The 17,434-nt window shown below is 40.2% G+C and overlaps 2 protein-coding genes across 2 annotated transcripts in view; both read right to left on the bottom strand.

The window, feature by feature from the left end:
• The window catches only part of MGAT4D (MGAT4 family member D), a 56,339-nt gene that overhangs the window by 33,086 nt on the left and 5,819 nt on the right, over positions 1-17,434 (bottom strand). The window contains exons 2-4 of the mRNA XM_055550822.1: positions 12,265-12,423; positions 8,195-8,332; positions 1,653-1,786 (exon numbers count right to left, since the gene is read on the bottom strand). Coding sequence (XP_055406797.1) covers positions 1,653-1,786; positions 8,195-8,332; positions 12,265-12,423 — 431 coding nt within the window. The remainder of the gene's footprint in view (positions 1-1,652; positions 1,787-8,194; positions 8,333-12,264; positions 12,424-17,434) is intronic.
• CLGN (calmegin) overlaps positions 1-17,434 on the bottom strand; it is a 109,432-nt gene that overhangs the window by 86,358 nt on the left and 5,640 nt on the right. The window lies entirely within an intron of this gene.

Raw genomic sequence — 17,434 nt, 5'->3', positions numbered from 1 at the left:
AATGCTTCCAATATTAAAAAATTAAACTTGGATAGAATGGTTATTTAATCTTTTATTTCTATGTTCCTATTAATACTTCTTCTGCTTGTTTTGAGTTTTTCTGCACCACAATGAGAGAGTAGCCCCTATCTCTGAAACTAGAGAAAAGCCCGAGCAGCAATGACTAAGACATGTTTTTCATAGAAAATTCAAACAACAGAGAAAAAAACTTAAAGGACAGCAGAGATCCTTTTAACTCCCAATACCCAGAGATAACCATTACTAATATTTTGAAGATCATCATTCCGAGGTTTGTTCATTGTCTTTTTTTATGTATTCTATCATTTTATGTATTCTATTTTTCCTCTCTTTCCTTGATTCTTCTATCACAGTTTCCATAGATAATATAATGTTAAACATGATACTTAACAACTTTTTTCAGTCAACAATATGATATGGACATCTTCTATATCACTGAATATGGATATTCATTCTTTCAGTGGTTACAAATTATTGCAATGTAGACAAAAGTACTCACCCTCTCACTGATACCTATTTTGGCTGTGTCTAATATGCTATTATAAAACGACAGTGCACTGAAAATCTTTGAAATTGCCACTTACTGAACACTTGCTACGTAACATACATCACTGTAAATACTCCCCATATGTTAGCTAATTTAATGCCCAAAACATCCATATACTACAGGCAATATCATCACTGATTCACAAATAAAGAAAGCGAAGCATGCAGAAGTTCAAGTTCACAAGGCAGGAAGTGGAGGAGCTGGCATCTGAACCTTGGCAATCTAGATCCAGAGTCTGTTCTCAATCACATCGGCACATTTTGCACTATATTATGTACTACAAACATATTGTCCCTATCTACTGTCACGTTTTGATTATTTTGAAATTCTTGCTTGATTATCTCTTTAGGATAACTCCCAAGACTTGAGATTTCTGATTCAAAGGATAGACACATTTAAAATCTGATATCTTCTGCCAAATTCCCCTTGGAAACACCTTTTATAGTGTTAATATTTATTTCACACTTTACAATTTTACATGGCATTAGAGGCAAGACAGAAAACTTTGGGCCACTAGAGAGATGCAGATTTGAATCTGCTCTACTAAGTGCTGGGAAAACTATTTACTTTCTTTAAGATCCAGGTTTTTCATCTGGATACCTACTTTACAGGGTTATATGCAGGTTATAAATAATGTATATAAAAATTGTCCACAATCCTTCAGACATAGAAAGGAGTCCCTCAATTAATAATAGTTACTGTGACTTAATATAAATTATCTCTTGATTCATATACCAACCTTTTCTTGGGCTGGGCAGGTTTTATTACTATAGCATCCATTTAAATGTCCTGTTTTTAAATATAATTTCTGTGCCATATAGTATACAGGGTTCCTGGTAGCATATTTAACAATATAATCATATTTCTCCATATAGAATTGTTTCATTTCCCTTAAACTGATGGTGGTATCAAACAAGTATTAAATACATTGTTATTCAAAGAAGGCATCTAGGAGATGCTTTTTAAAATTTAAGATAAAATTCAAATTGATGCAGTGATAACCACAGAGGAAATTACCACTGTGATTACCACGGTGTTTAGAGACTACGGGTCAGGAGTGAGGGGACCTGTTTATTTTCATACATACATCTGCGATAGAGACAATCACCACAGAGTCCTTCTCTTCTGGAAGAGTCATCCTGGAGAGGACAGAGGTCAGTGTTTGCTTCAGATAACTGTAATTTCCTCTGTTGACAGTGGAAATACCCAGGGCAAAGGTAACTGCAGGCACAGGAATATGGTATCATTTCAAAGCACAGAGAAAAACATAATTTAGCACGAATATGTATGCTCATTACTATGTTTGGGTTAGTTGTGTCATCATCAAAAAAGTATTTGGAACTCTATTGCAAAAATAATCCAAACTGCTGTTAAGTTTTATCACATATTTTCTTTTTGAGGAAATTTCGATTTGCAGGGGATTGTTAGCAAACACATTAAATAGACTCTATGATGCTCTCATGTGAAGAGTTTCAATGTACTAAAAAATAAAACTAGCCATTCTCCATTTATTACAGCTTTCATCTAACTGGGTACAAAACATCATACACTGGCTGATTTTCTATTCTTCTTCCCAAGGAGATGCTGGAACCTAAAATAGGAAAAATACTTTGAAATATTTTCACCTGTGAAGAAATTGTATAAAGTAATTTCTAAATGACTGATGGAATCGATCAGGCATGGATCCATGCCTCTAAGTGACTTTTATTGCAAGTTAATGACTGACGCACTAGGAGAACAGACCCCATTTCCAATAGATGTTAAGATTCTATCAGCGAAGTCTACCCAAACTCAATCTTTGCTGTACCAGTGCTCAGCTATTTGAGTTGGGTCAAGATATACAGTCAGTTCAGTCACTCAGTTATGTCTGACTCTTTGCGACCCCATGGACTGCAGCACGCCAGGCTTCCCTGTCCATCACCAACTTCCAGAGCCTATTCAAACTCATGTCCATCGCATTGGTGATGCCATCCAACCATCTCATCCTCTGTTGTCCCCTTCTACTCCTACCTTCAATCTTTCCCAGCATCAGGGTCTTTCCCAATGAGTCAGTTCTTTGCATCAGGTGGCCAAAGCACTGGAGTTTCAGCTTCAGCATCAATCCTTCCAATGAACATTCAGGACTGATTTCCTTTAGGATGGACTGGTTGAATTTCCTTGCAGTATACCACAGTTAAAAAGCATCAATTCATCTGTGCTTAGCTTTCTTTATAGTCCAACTCTCACACCCATACATGACTACTGGAAAAACCATAGCTTTGACTAGATGAATCTTTGTTGGCAAGGTAATGTCTCTGCTTTTTAATATGCTGTCTAGGTTGGTCATAGCTTTTCTTCCAAGGAGAAAATGTCTTCTAATTTCATGGCCGCGGTTACCATCTGTAGTGATTTTGGAGTCCAAAAAAATAAAGTCAGCCACTGTCTCCCCATCTATTTGCCATGAAGTGATAGGACAGATGCCATGATCTTCGTTTTCTGAATGTTGAGCTTTAAGCCAACTTTTTCACTCTCCACTTTCACTTTCATCAAGAGGCTCTTTAGTTCTTCTTCACTTTCTGCCATAAGCGTGGTGTCACCTGCATATCTGAGGTTATTGATATTTCTCCCGGCAATCTTGATTCCAGCTTGTGCTTCAGCCAGCCCAGCATTTCTCATGATGTACTCTGCATAAAAGTTAAATAAGCGGGGTGACAATATTCAGCTTTGACGTACTCCTTTCCCAATTTGGAACCAGTCTGTTGTTCCACGTCCAGTTCTAACTGTTGCTTCCTGACCTGCATACAGATTTCTCAGGAGGCAGGTCAGGTGGTTTGGTATTCCCATCTCTTGAAGAATTTTCCATAGTTTATTGCGATCCACACAGTCAAAGGCTTTAGCATAGTCAATAAAGCAAAAGTAGATGTTTTTCTGTCCTGTCCTGCCTTAATTTCTACACCTTTATAATGGAGATAAGTACTTCGAGAATGGCTCAGTGAAGAACTCAGAAAAATCCTCTCCCTAAAAAGCAATAATCAAGCTGTAAAACAAAGTTGTCAAAACCATCAGAGCCCTGGTATACAAAACACTGAGAAGTGTTTACTTAAGAAAAATTACTGAACTTCAGTGACAGCAGTAAGAATCAGTATTTCCCTGATTACTATTGTGTTTAAGCATATTTTCATATGTTTATTGACCTTTGGATATTCTTTTGTGAAATCCCTGTTCAAGATTTGTCCATTTCTCTATTAAGTTGTCTGTATTTTCCTTACTGAGTGACTGATGCTCTTCATAGATTCTGAATATGAATCCTTTGTCAGTTATGTGTATTATAAATATCATCTTCCATCACAGGTTTCCTTTTCAATGTTTTACCTCTTAAAATTAAGAAAAGATGCTCTTAACTTTAGCAGTGTGCAATTTATCAATCATTTCCTTTATGGCCAGTGCTTTTTGATTCCTGCTGAGAAATGTTTGCTTATCTTCAAATCCATAAAGATGTTTTTCAGATCATCTTCTAACTGATTTATTATCTGCCTGTTATATTTAGATCTACAATCCACCTGGAATTGATTTTTATGAATGGTGTGAAGCAGGAGTCAAGTTTCAAATTTTGGGATCTACTCTTGAAAGCAATTTCTTTTTTTTTTTTTTTTGAAAGCAATTTCTTGAATGGCTTCCCATGTCTTAGGATAAGGAATACATTTACAAAAGTCTGCAAGACCCTTAGTGTCCCAGTCCCAACCTACCTCTTCTGTTTCAACTACCCTCTCTCAAAACCAGTCTTCCTTGGTGTCTGTCAGCTTCCCAGCCTGATCATTCAGTCCTTGCTCCTCTCCAGGCATCTGCACGCACTATTCCTTGGTGCCCAGAACACTCCTTTGCAGGCGCCTGTGCTAGTTCTACTCACTCTTTCTAAATGGATTCTGACCTCGCCTCTCATACAACTTGTCCTTTTTGTTGCTACTCATTTGTCTTCCTACCTAGACTGCACGCTGAGTGAGGGCAGACTCTGCTTCTCTTGTTCACCGTTATTATGAATCCAGCATTAACATAATGACTGCCACATAACAATGTCCAAAAATCTGGGGTGGATAAACACATGGCCAAACTCCTCTATTATCTGGCCTCCGCCTCATATTTTACTGCCAATAGTCACCAGCCCCAGTTGCACACACAAACCACATCTTTTTTTCCAAGTCCTCTTGCTGTTAGACCTTTACATTCTTTCTTCTCCTTTTCTGCTATCCACCATCTGCCTTTTCTCTACTTGCATGCATGCATGTCACTGATTTGCTTCAGTTGCGTCCAACTCTTTGCGACTCTATGGAGTGTAGCCCACCAGGCTCCTCTGTCCATGGGATTCTCCAGGCAAGAATATTAGAGTGGGTTGCCATGCCTTCCTCCAGGGGTTCTTCCCACCCCATGCATCGAACCCATGCAGGAAAACCTGCATCTCCTGCATTGGCAGGTAGGTTCTTTATCATTAGCACCACCTGGGAAGCCCTTTTCCTTACTCATCCCATTGCAATTCTTTTTACCCTTTATGTCTCACTTTAGATGTCACCTCCTCCAGAAAGCCTTCCCTAATTCCCCAAGTACAGATTCAGTTCAGTTCAGTCGCTCAGTCATGTCCAACTCTTTGTGACCCCATGAATCACAGCACGCCAGGCCCCTGTCCATCACCAACTCCTGGAGTTCACTCAAACTCATGTCCATCGAGTCAGTGATGCCATCCAGCCATCTCATCCTCTGTCGTCCCCTTCTCTTCCTGCCCCTAATCCCTCCCAGCATCAGGGTCTTTTCCAATGAGTCAACTCTTCGCATGAGGTGGCCAAAGTACTGGAGTTTCAGCTTTAGCATCAGTCCTTCCAAAGAAATCCCAGGGCTGATCTCCTTCAGAATGGACTGGTTGGATCTTCTTGCAGTCCAAGGGACTCTCAAGAGTCTTCTCCAACACCACAGTTCAAAAGCATCAATTCTTTGGCACTCAGCTTTCTTTATAGTCCAACTCTCACATCCATATATGACCACTGGAAAAACCATAGCCTTGACCAGATGGACCTTTGTTGGCAAAGTAATATCTCTGCTTTTTAATATGCTATCTAGGTTGGTCATAAAGATTGGCCTTCCCTAAATCCCCAAGTAGATTTGGCTCTACCCTTGCATATCCTTGTCAGAGCACTGATTAATTTCTATTGTAATTGTTTCCTCATTTGTCTCTAAGAGGACAAGTTCCGCATCTGTTCACCACTATCTCACTAGAGCCGAGTAAGTGTTTGGTGCTGGGCAGAAGCTTGTTAAGGGAGGAAACGTGGAAGACTTCACAAAGAAGTTGTCAGTTAAGCTGAAAAGTCATATTGGATAAGAGATATGACAAGTTAGTTGTGTGTTGACAGGAGGTGATATGTTCCTTATAGGCAATTATCAACTGATAATTATCAACTTGTAGGAAATGTCTAGGGTTGCTGCAAAAAAAGGAAGTGGCAGAAAATAAGATTTGAATGATACAGACTTTAAAAGACTTTGCAAGATATAGACTACTGTGCATATACACAGGACTTCCCTTGTGGCTCAGACAGTAAAGCATCTGCCTACAATGCAGGAGACCCGGGTTCGATCCCTGGGTCAGGAAGATACTCTGGAGAAGGAAATGGCACCCCACTCCAGTACTCTTGCCTGGAAAACCCCATGGATGGAGGAGTGTGGTAGGCTACAGTCCATGGGGTCGCAAAGAGTCGGACACGACTGAGCGACTTCACTTGGTCTTGGTGCATATACCATATCAAGGAGTTAATGTCACTCTATATGCACTGAGCATCTACTGAAGGATTTTAAGGAACAGTTGTGCATGATGAGTTATGCACTTAAGTATGTACCCCTGAGGAAAGTATTGGAATGAATTGACTTTGACAATACTAAAGCCAAGAGAAAAATGACAAGTCTATTTCAATAGACTAGGCAAGAAAAGAAGGCTGAATGAAAAATAGTTACAGAGGGGCTATAGAGAGTAGAAATTATCTGAGATATATCAGAATAGAGAAGATACAAGCCTGATGACAGGTTCCCCAGGAGGCCATGCTACAGACTTCAGCACTCTTGCAAATGTTTTATGTCATCCTTAAGGTAACTAAAATCTCCCTTTAAATTACTTCTGGGGATGAAGGTTTATATGCAAGCATCTCCTTCCAAGAACCTAGGAAATCCACAAAAGGATTCTCAAAAGAAGGATGAATATATTCAGCAATGGTTGTAAAGAAGGAAACAGTTGGGGAATTAGACAATTATTCAGGATTTAATACAGCACTGATAACTGGTTTATTTCAACACCCCGAGCTCCCACGCAAGGCATTCCATTGCTCTCCCCAGTTACCAAACTCTCTCTCTCCCCTTCCTTTCACTCAATATCATGGGCTTTAGTTTATCTTTTCTGATGCTTATCAAGGCTGGGCTTCTCCTTGGTATCCAGTATCTTAGAGTTACTGGGTACTGATTTTACCTTCGCTGTGTCTTTCAACTCCTCCTCTTTCTGTATGATGTAGTTTTGTCTGGTGTGCACTCTCTCATACATTCACACATGTGTATGTACATATTTATAGGCCACAATTAAAATACTTCTAGGAAGGAATATGATGCAAGTGAAGACCTTTACAAGTGTGACCTCAGAGAGTTCCATCATCTTTCTAGGCCTCAGGTAAGAAATAAAGATAATCACAGGCCCTCCTGCATTGGATTGTGAGAATGAAGTGAGATAATGAAAGAAAACATCTAACTTGGTATATGGGACACAGAATTCGGGAGATGGAAAACAATGTCACCTGGCTCCTCCATCCCAACACAACAGGTTTCTTAGAGGCATGTGACACAGACCAACATTGTTTATTCCCAAGGAACTGCCAAGAGCAGAGGTCAGCTCACTTTTTCTATTGAAGGGCCAGACAGTACAATTTTCAGCTCTTGGGCCATATCATCTCTGCTGAAGCTACTTATCTCTGCTGCTGCAGCACAAAAGTAGTCATAGACAACAAGTGAACAACGAGCATGACTATGGTCCAATAAAGCTTCTTAAAGACAGGCAAATCTGGCCTGCAGGCGCGGGTTTGCTGACCTCTGACCTGGAATGACTCGCTCATTGGAATGAACGAGATTGGTGGGAATGGCAGGTTTTCTGAGACTTAACCTAATATCCCTGCTTCCAATGCAAATACTTTTTCTCTTCTCCTATACCTGGTGAAATTGAACCCATTCTTCAAGGCTTAACTAAAGCATTATCTCTTCTATAAGGCTTTTGTTGACTTTGCTCCCCAGAAAGATGAGGAAATAGGAAGACAACCAGATAAGAAATAGATTTATCAAAACCAAAGGAGAAAAGAGTTGCCAAGCATGTAACAGATGCTTAATGATGTCTGGCTTATATTGACTTATTTTCAAAGCATCTTCATTAAACTTGGATTTAAATTCAAGTCTCCAAATATTTATTGAACAATTTTTTTCTGAAAGACAATACACTGATTTCCAGTAATACAAATGAATGCCAGATAGGCTGGGGGTCTGTCTGAATATCATATGAGTTGATTACATTTTAAAATTTAAAAGGATGTTTCCAATCATCAAAATGTCTGTATTTGATCTTCCAATGCTAAGTTTTCTTACCGCCTGTTTTCTCTCTGCCCATGATTACATCAGGGTAAATTCTATCTACTTTCCTTAGATGAGGGAAAAAGAACTTTAAGACTTCAAATGCATCAGATACTGTTTCATTCGTATCCAAGGCATTCACTTTCTTCTCAACTGAAAAAGAGAAAAGATAGGGTTTTTGAGTTCACAACCATAGGGATTCTTCTCTTTCCAGTACAATTTTTTAACATAGTAGTTAATAAGTTAATTCACGATTAATTAAGTATTCAATATATAGGATACATACTATTAACTGTGAATTAACAACATCGTAAGGCTATAAAATACAGCTCAAAGATTATTGATTCATGTTTATTTTAAAGTGAAAGTGTTAGTCACTCAGTCATGTCTGACTCTTTGTGACCCCATGGACTGTAGCTCACCAGGCTCCTCTATCCATGGAATTCTCCAGGCAAGAATACTGGAGTAGGTTGCCATCCCCTTCTCCAGGGGATCTTCCCAATCCAGAGATCAAACCCAGGTCTTCTGCATTACAGGAGGATTTTTACCATCTAAGCCACCAGGGAAGCCCATTTATTCTCAAGGTATTTAATGTAAATCTAACACTATGAGTGATACAACCAGAGGCTAACAGAACAGATGGTTCCAAACTGAAGGAAGTAGAACTGAAACATGCTTTAACTGGCCTGCTCTATCACTTTAACATTGCATCATTAAAGCCTGTCTTTTTATAACTTTATTTTCAAGCCTCTCAACATTTAATGACTCCACTCATTCAAATTTTCCCCCATCATTCTGAAAAAGAACAAAGTTGAAGGACGTATACTACCCAATTTAATTCATAATACATAATACAGTAATCAAGGCGGTGGAGTACTATAGAACAGATACACACAGACCTATGGAACAACAGAGATACAGACATAGATCCACACAAATATGGCCAATTGATTTTTGAAGAAGATGCAAAGGTAACTGCAGAAAGAAAAACCTTTTTGATATATGGTTCTAAAACACTTAGGCATTCACATGAAAAAGACTGAACCTTGCATTTCTCTAATAATTAGTGACGTTGAGCATCTTTTCATGTGATTCTTGGACAGCTGTACATCTCCTTTGGAGAGATGTCTATTTGGTCTTCCACCCATGTGTAAAATAGATACCTAGGGGGAGGCTTGGAGAAGGCAATGGCACCCTACTCCAGTACTCTTGCCTGGAAAATCCCATGGATGGCGGAGCCTGGTAGGCTGCAATCCATGGGGTCGCTAAGAGTCGGACACGACTGAGTGACTTCACTTTCACTTTTCCCTTTCACGCATTGGAGAAGGAAATGGCGGCCCACTCCAGTGTTCTTGCCTGGAGAATCCCAGGGACAGGGGAGCCTGGTGGGCTTCCGTCTATGGGGTTGCACAGAGTCAGACACGACTGAAGCGACTTAGCAGCAGCAGCAGGGGGAGGCTGCGCTATATAGCACAGGAAGCTCAGCTTGGTGCTCTGTGACAACCTCAGTGGGTGGGAGGAGGGGAGGGAGAGAGGTCCAAGGGGAAGGGGATACATGTATACATATAGCTGATACATTTCGTTATACAACTGAAACTAACACAACTTTGTAAAGCAATTATACTCTAATAATAAAAACTGTGGTGTTTGAATGTGGTGTTGGAAAAGACTCTTAAGAGTCCCTTGGAGTGCAAGGAGATCCAACCAGTCTATCTGAAAAGAAATCTATTGGAAGGACTAATGTTGAAGCTGAAACTCCAATACTTTGGCCACCTGATGTGAAGAGCTGACTTGTTTGAAAAGACCCTGATGCTGGGAAAGATTGAAGGCGGGAGGAGAAGGGGACGACAGAGGATGAGATGGTTGGATGGCATCACCGACTCAATGGACATGAATTTGAATAAACTCCAGGAGTTGGTGATGGACAGGGAGGCCTGGTGTGTTGCATTCCCTGGAGTCGCAAAGAGTCGGAAACGACTGAGCGAATGAACTGAACTGAATAAAAACTGAAACTTTACCTATACTTCATGCCATTTATAGAAATAAACTCAAAAGTTTCATAGACCTAAATGTAAAATCTAAAATGATAAATTAAAAAAAAAAAGAAAATCTTTATGACCCTGAGTTAGATAAAGAGTTCTTAGATACAACATCAAAGGCATAATACATAAAAAGGAAAACTCAACTTTATCAAAATTAAAAATGTTTGCTTTCTGAAGGACACCACAAAGAAAATAAGACAAATCACAGCCTGGGAGAAAATATTTCCAAATCACACATCCATGAGATATGTATCCAGGATATGTACAACTCTCAAAACTCAACAATTCAGTTCAGTCGCTCAGTTGTGTTCTGTTCTTTGTGACCCCATGGACTGCAGCACGCCAGGCTTCCCTGTCCATCACCAACTCCCGGAGCTTGCTCAAACTCATGTTCATCAAGTGGGTGATGCCATCCAACTATCTCATCCTCTGTCATCCCCTTCTCCTCCCAATTTCAATCTTTCCCAGCATTATGGTCTTTTCCAACGAGTCAGTTCTTCGCATCAGGTGGCCAAAGTTTTTGAGCTTCAGCTTTAACATCAGTCCTTCCAATGAATATTCAGGACTGATTTCCTCTAGGATTGACTGTTTTGATCTTCTTGCTGTCCAAGGGACTCTCAAGAGTCTTCTCCAACACCACACAGTTCAAAATATCAATTTTCTTGATGCTTTCTTTATAGTCCAACTCTCACATCCATACATAACTACTGGAAAAACCATAGCTTTGACTATATGGACCTTTATTGGCAAAGTAATGTTTCTGCTTTTTAATATGCTTTTTAATATTCAAAACTCAAAAATAAGAAAAAACCACTCAATTAGAAATGTGTAAAATATGTGAATAGGCATCTCATCAAAGAAGATATATGGAGGGCCAAGGAGCACATAAAAAAGTTCAACATCATTAGTCACCAGAGAAATACACCTTAAAACTATGACAGGCCATGACACCAGAAAGGCTATAATTAACTGGAGTGACTGTGACTCTCATACATTGATCCAAAATGGCACAACCACTCTGATACACATCTTGGCAGTTTCTTATAATGTTAAACATCCACCTATCATATGCCCATCAATCCTAGATATTTATCCTAAAGAAAGGAAAATTCTCTTCATACAAAAAAATCTGTACACGAATGCTTATGGCAACAGGTAGCTGTAATCACCAAAAAACAAAGAAACCTGAAAAACAATGCAAATGTGTCTTAATTGGTGAAACAAACTCTCCACTGCACATCCATGCAGTGGAATATTACTAAGCAACAAAAAGGCAACAAACAATTGGTCACATAACAACTTGGATGAATCTATGCTAAGTCAAAGAGTCCATAAAGGTTATTTATACACTGTGTGATTCCATTTGTATGGCATTCTGGAAAACTATGAAGACTTGATCAGCGGCTGCCAGGGGCTGAGTTCAGGGGAGGTACTGGATTACAGAAGGGGAAGCAGGAGGCAGAACTTTCCATCCTGAAGAAATGGAGAGCCACGGAAAGTTGATTTGCAGGGCAGTGTAGCCTTCACTTTGGCTAACGTGAGCATAAACAGGTGGGGACAAGAATGGAGAGAGACAGGGGGAAAAAAGATGTTAGCAGTCATTCAGATGAAGCATCAAAGGAGCCTGATTTGGGTAGTAGGGCTGGTGACAGAAAAATGTGGATAGATCTGTGAGATATACAGTATTATGAATCAACAGGACTGCTCACTGACAGTCATGGGAGAAGTATGCTAGAGGAAGAGGAAGGATTCAGAGAGGATGTGCAGGTTTCTGGCTGCTTCTGTCAGATGGATCACGGATGGCGGCACCGTTCACAGAGACAGAAACTAGAAGAGGACCATTTTCGAGGTACAGGTGAGAGGAAATTTATCAGTGATGTCTCTTACCGTACTTTTGCATATTTCATAGTAAAAGAATAAGTACTGATTTAGTTATATCTACTGGAAAGAAATGCCCTAAAATCAGAAAGCATAAAATCTAAATTTCCAAACACAAAACATTACACAACAAACCACCATACACAAAACAAAAACAATGCAAACCTGCGTTTTGTGCATCACGTTCTTTCTCTGAAATGTCAAGCTTCATTTCCTTGAAGGCATTAAGCAACTCTTGGCGATTTCTTTCTGTTTTGTTTTTTAAGCGTAGTATACTTTCCTTAAACTCCGAAATATGGTTTCTACAATTAGTTAATTGATTACCTACAAAGAAAACATGTAGATATTTATACATGTAGCAATATCATATAATTTTCTATAATATATGGGCTTCCTAGGAGGTGCCAGTGGTAAAGAACCCACCTGCCAAAGCAGGAGACATAAAAGATGCAGTTTCGATCCTAGGCGATATCATACAATTTTCTATAACAAAATGTAAAGTATATACTTCAATACAGTTATATATAACACTACATTTATATGTATGTGTGTGTGTATATAGTCCCTGGAGAAAGAAATGGCAACCCACCCCAGTGTTCTTGTCTGGAGAACTCATGGACAGAGGAGCCCGGCGGGCTTCATGGATCACAAAAGAGCCAAACACGACTTAACTACTGAAGAGTAACGACATATATAGTGCTGTGCTGTGCTTAGTCGCTCAGTCGTGTCTGACTCTTGTGAACCCATGAACTGTAGCCCGCCAGGCTCCTCTGTCCATGGGGTTCTCCAGACAAGAATACTAGAGTGGCTTGCCATGCCCTCCTGCAGGGGATCTTCCCAACCCAGGGATCAAACCCAGGTCTCCTGCAATGCAGGCGGATTCTTTACCAGCTGAGTTACCAGAGAAGCTCATATAGTGCTATATACATATAATATATATGTACATGTATACATAAAAAAAATGAAGTGTTAAAAATGGTAATATCTAGAAGGGGAGATTATCAATAGTTTTTGCTTTATTATTTTGTGCTTTTCTGTATTTTCCAAATTTTCCATTTTGTGCATGTATTAGATTTGAACTTAGAGGGAAAAGCAAGTGAAGGCAAAAAATTCACTTCTAGGAATTTTTCTGAAGAAAATGACCAGAAATACATACACAGATTTGGCTCTAAGGATGTTGAACATAGGCAGCATTATTTATCACTGTGAAAAAACTGAAAACAACCATAATACCCAGGGATGGAAGTATCCTAAATAAATTACAGAATACCTTTTAAGAGTTCTGGTGGCTCTCATGGCTGCATATTTGTGTGACGCTGGGCAAGCTACTTAATTTCTGTTAGCCTTTGTTCCTTCAGGTGCAAATGATAATTTCCATTTAGCAAAGAAAGTACATTAATATAGTAAAAAAAAAGTGTACAAGTTTATATTTTGTTAATATATAATCTTTGGTTTGTTGAATCACTTTTATTTCCTATTTTCACAAAATTCTTTTGTTCTTAAAAGCATTTTCATTGTGCCTATAATCACACAAAACATTAAGAAATAAAAAATTAAACATCTTTTATTTGTCAAGTACTCCTTGTCCACGGAAATATAAAATAGAGATGGTCAGCTCTGGCTTTCAGGAAGTTTATAGGCTGATTGATAGAACTAAATTAGTGACTGAAATCAGTGTGCTATTTCTGATATTATAGAGTCTCTTCTCCTTAGATTTTAACTAACTAAGCACACACGTTGATAATATCAGTTCCAAACAGGGACTGTGAGCTTTATTCGTGGCTCTGACAATGGGATACTGCACAATGCGCTGGGATGTCCTATTTGCCCACCCAAGTTACCCCTGCTCTTGCCTCACTCCTGAAAGAGGAGGTGGACAACAGTCAGGCCACATCCACAGAGCGGATGACTTGCCGCGTGTGCCTACTACTCAGGAGCAAAGAGTAGAGAGGAAGCCCATTCCTTCTTTCAGACAGTTATTGTAAGAGGACAAGCCAGAGATAGCCCAAGTTGGCTTTTTAAGGAAGCAATTCTGCCACGTTGTTAATCTGGCCCACTGATGCTAGGTCTGAACAATCTCACCATTCAGGAGAACCCTCAGTCTTCTGAGAAATGTAATGAGCTGCTGGGCGAAGTTCCAAGGGTTCCCTTTCAAATGCCCTCTCTAGGAGGGTGAAATGAAAGATATCCCCTTAAGGAAATATGGGCAGAGAACAAGTTCAACCCCTGGCATGCAATGACAATAGTATGCACAGAGGAAAGCAGTGAGAAGGTTAGGGATGGGAGGGGAGAGCAGGCTGGGGAAGGATCTGAAGGATGAGATCGCTCACAGACTCTTGAAGGAGCCAGAGTTATTAGACAGTTAAGGAAACAGGGAAAGGTACTCTGTTGGAAAGCAGTGTGAAAAGGCAACAAGGCATTCAAAAATACAGTCTCTACAAACCCAGAAGCTGTTCATTATTTCAGGACAACACAGGGAAAATTCATAGTGAAGGTAAAAAAGGATCTCATTATACTGGTCTTTTTGACAAGCTATGATAAGGAGCTTGAACTTTTTCATATGAACCAGTGTTTCTCAAACCTTTCTTCTATAAAACCTCTAGAGGACTTCCCTGGTGGTCCAGTGGTTAAGACTCCAAGCTTCTAATACAAGGGGCATGGGTTTGATCCCCAGTAGAGAACTAAGATCCCACATGCCATGCAACATAGCCAAAAAATACATATTTTTAAAAAATAAATAAAACACCTCTAATGGCAGTGAATTTGAAGAAAAAGGACACAGGGGGAGGTATAACTTGAAATGCCCACAACATTCATGGAATTTCTGTAACATTTCTTTAAAATGTGGGCAAATTGTGTAGCCCATTCCACAGCACATATTTGTTTTAATATAAAGATAATGGAATCACTCGTTTTTCTTTGGGTAACTTTATACATCTTAGAACACCACTACAGACTATCATGGGAACAACTATCTCATTTGTGAAGCATCACTGAAGACTATTAGGTAATGACTACCTAATAGTTTTAGAAAGATCATTCTGATGACCCCATTGAAGATTGTTTCAGGAAAGCAAAACTAATGCCAGAGAAACTATCAGTAAGGAACCTATAGTGATATTAGTTTTAAGTGAGAGATGATAAAGAATAAACCAGGGCACAAAGGGAGAAGGCGATAGCAACCCACTCCACTACTCTTGCCTGGAAAATCCCATGGACGGAGGAGCCTGGTAGGCTGCAGTCCATGCGGTCGCTAAGAGTCGGGCACGACTGAGCGACTTCACTTTCACTTTTCACTTTCATGCATTGGAGAAGGAAATGGCAACCCACTCCAGTGTTCTTGCCTGGAGAATCCCAGGGACGGGGGAGCTTGGTGGGCTGCCGTCTATGGGGTCGCACAGAGTCGGACACGACTGAAGTGACTTAGCAGCAGCAGCAGCAAAGCACAAAGGATTAGGAAGTAGGAGATGGATATGAGAAATATCTGAGAACTTTTATTGCAAAGACTTAACTGATAGAGGGGCTTCCCTGATAGCTCAGTTGGCAAAGAATCCGCCTGCAATACAGGAGACCCTGGTTCAATTTCTGGATCAGGAAGATCCATTGGAAAAGGGACAGGCTATCCACTCCAGTATTCTTGGGCTTCCCTTGTGGCTCAGCTGGTAAAGAATCCACCCGCAATGTGGAAGACCTGGGTTTGATCCCTGAGTTAGGAAGATCCCCTGGAGAAGGGAAAGGCTACTCACTCCAGTATTCTGGCCTAGAGAATTCCATGGACTGTACAGTCCATGGGGTTGCAAAGAGTGGGACATGACTGAGTGCCTTTCACTTTCACTTTCAACTGATAGAGAAGAGAATGCTGCTGTTGCTAAGTCGCTTAAGTTGTGTCCGACTCTGTGCGACCCCATAGATGGCAGCCCACCAGGCTCCCCCATCCCTGGGATTCTCCAGGCAAGAACACTGGAGTGGGTTGCCATTTCCTTCTCCAATGCATGAAAATGAAAAGTGAAAGTGAAGTTGCTCAGTCGTGTCCGACTCCTAGCAACCCCATGGACTGCAGCCTACCAGGCTCCTCCATCCATGGGATTTTCCAGGCAAGAGTACTGGAGTGGGGTGCCATTGCCTGCTCCGAGAGAAGAGAACAGAATCCCTCTCAGGATTCCAACCTGACCCTAGATTTCTAACCTGGTATTCAATCTGCATTGGGAAACGGGAAAAGTAGCGGGGTAGAGGTAGTCGTGATGCTCCTGAGGCATCCAAATGTATGGCAAACACAGGGCACAGAGAGCATGAGGGCACCAAGTGGTCTCCAGTCTTGGCCACTTTGCTGAAATATGGAAACATCTTCGCAGAGAAGCAATACATAGGTTGGCATTTTAGAAAAAGGCACAGAAAAGGAAAAAACCCATTGTAATTTCACTGCTTAAAGAGAACCACCCTACGTGTTTAGCTTTACATAGCTCTAGACTTGTGCTTACTTTTTTCCCTTTGCTTCAGTATAAAATGTCAAAAACAATCACACAGGGGAAAATGCAATAAGTTAAAGTGGCTTGTTTTACACTGAAAAAGGCTTATGTGTTCATCATAATCTATGATACAAACAAAGTCTTTATGTTATATAGTCAAATATCAAAATACATAAGAAAACTATTAGAAACACAAGAATATGGGAAAATTTTATATTTTAATTAGCAAGGAAAGCATAGAAATTGGCTGTCAGTTGAGGTGGAATAAAAGAGAATTCACCCCTTGGAAGACAATAAATTCCAGAGGAATTTTTTTTTAAATTAAGGTAAAATGCAAAGGTATAAAAGTAATGGTAATATATCTGGACAGAAACATTTAATATTTTTTCACTTGTCTGCCTTTTATAAACAAGAATATACATATATGTAGCCTGTGGCAAAGGTTGGGTAATGCCATTTCCCTGCTCCAAACCCATCAGAGATTTCTCATCACACTCAGACAAAGAGCCAAACCTTCACCAGGTCGGAGCCCTACGTGTCAGGCCTTGGCTCCCTCTCTGGCCTCATCCCCGTCCCTCCCACCTGATTCTGGGGTGCAGCTCCAGACACACTGGCCTCCATGCTGTTCCTCGTGCAAACCACTCTCCCCACCTTACACTTTGACTCCTGCAAATTTTCTCAGCTCATCTGCAGATACTGAGTGGCCAGAGCTCCCTAATTTCATTCAGTTTTCTGCTAAAATGCTGCCTCCTCTGAGCAGCTTACCCTAACATCCTTCATGAAATAGCACATCCCTTTCTCCCCTTGTCCTTTTTTTTCCCCCCCTCAAATCACTTATCATTGACTTCCTACTCATGTTTATTATTCCT

Source organism: Bubalus kerabau, chromosome 16 (assembly GCF_029407905.1).
Source record: "Bubalus kerabau isolate K-KA32 ecotype Philippines breed swamp buffalo chromosome 16, PCC_UOA_SB_1v2, whole genome shotgun sequence".
In the NCBI taxonomy this organism is placed as follows: Eukaryota; Metazoa; Chordata; class Mammalia; order Artiodactyla; family Bovidae; genus Bubalus; species Bubalus kerabau.
This window is presented reverse-complemented; position numbering and strand designations above follow the sequence as displayed.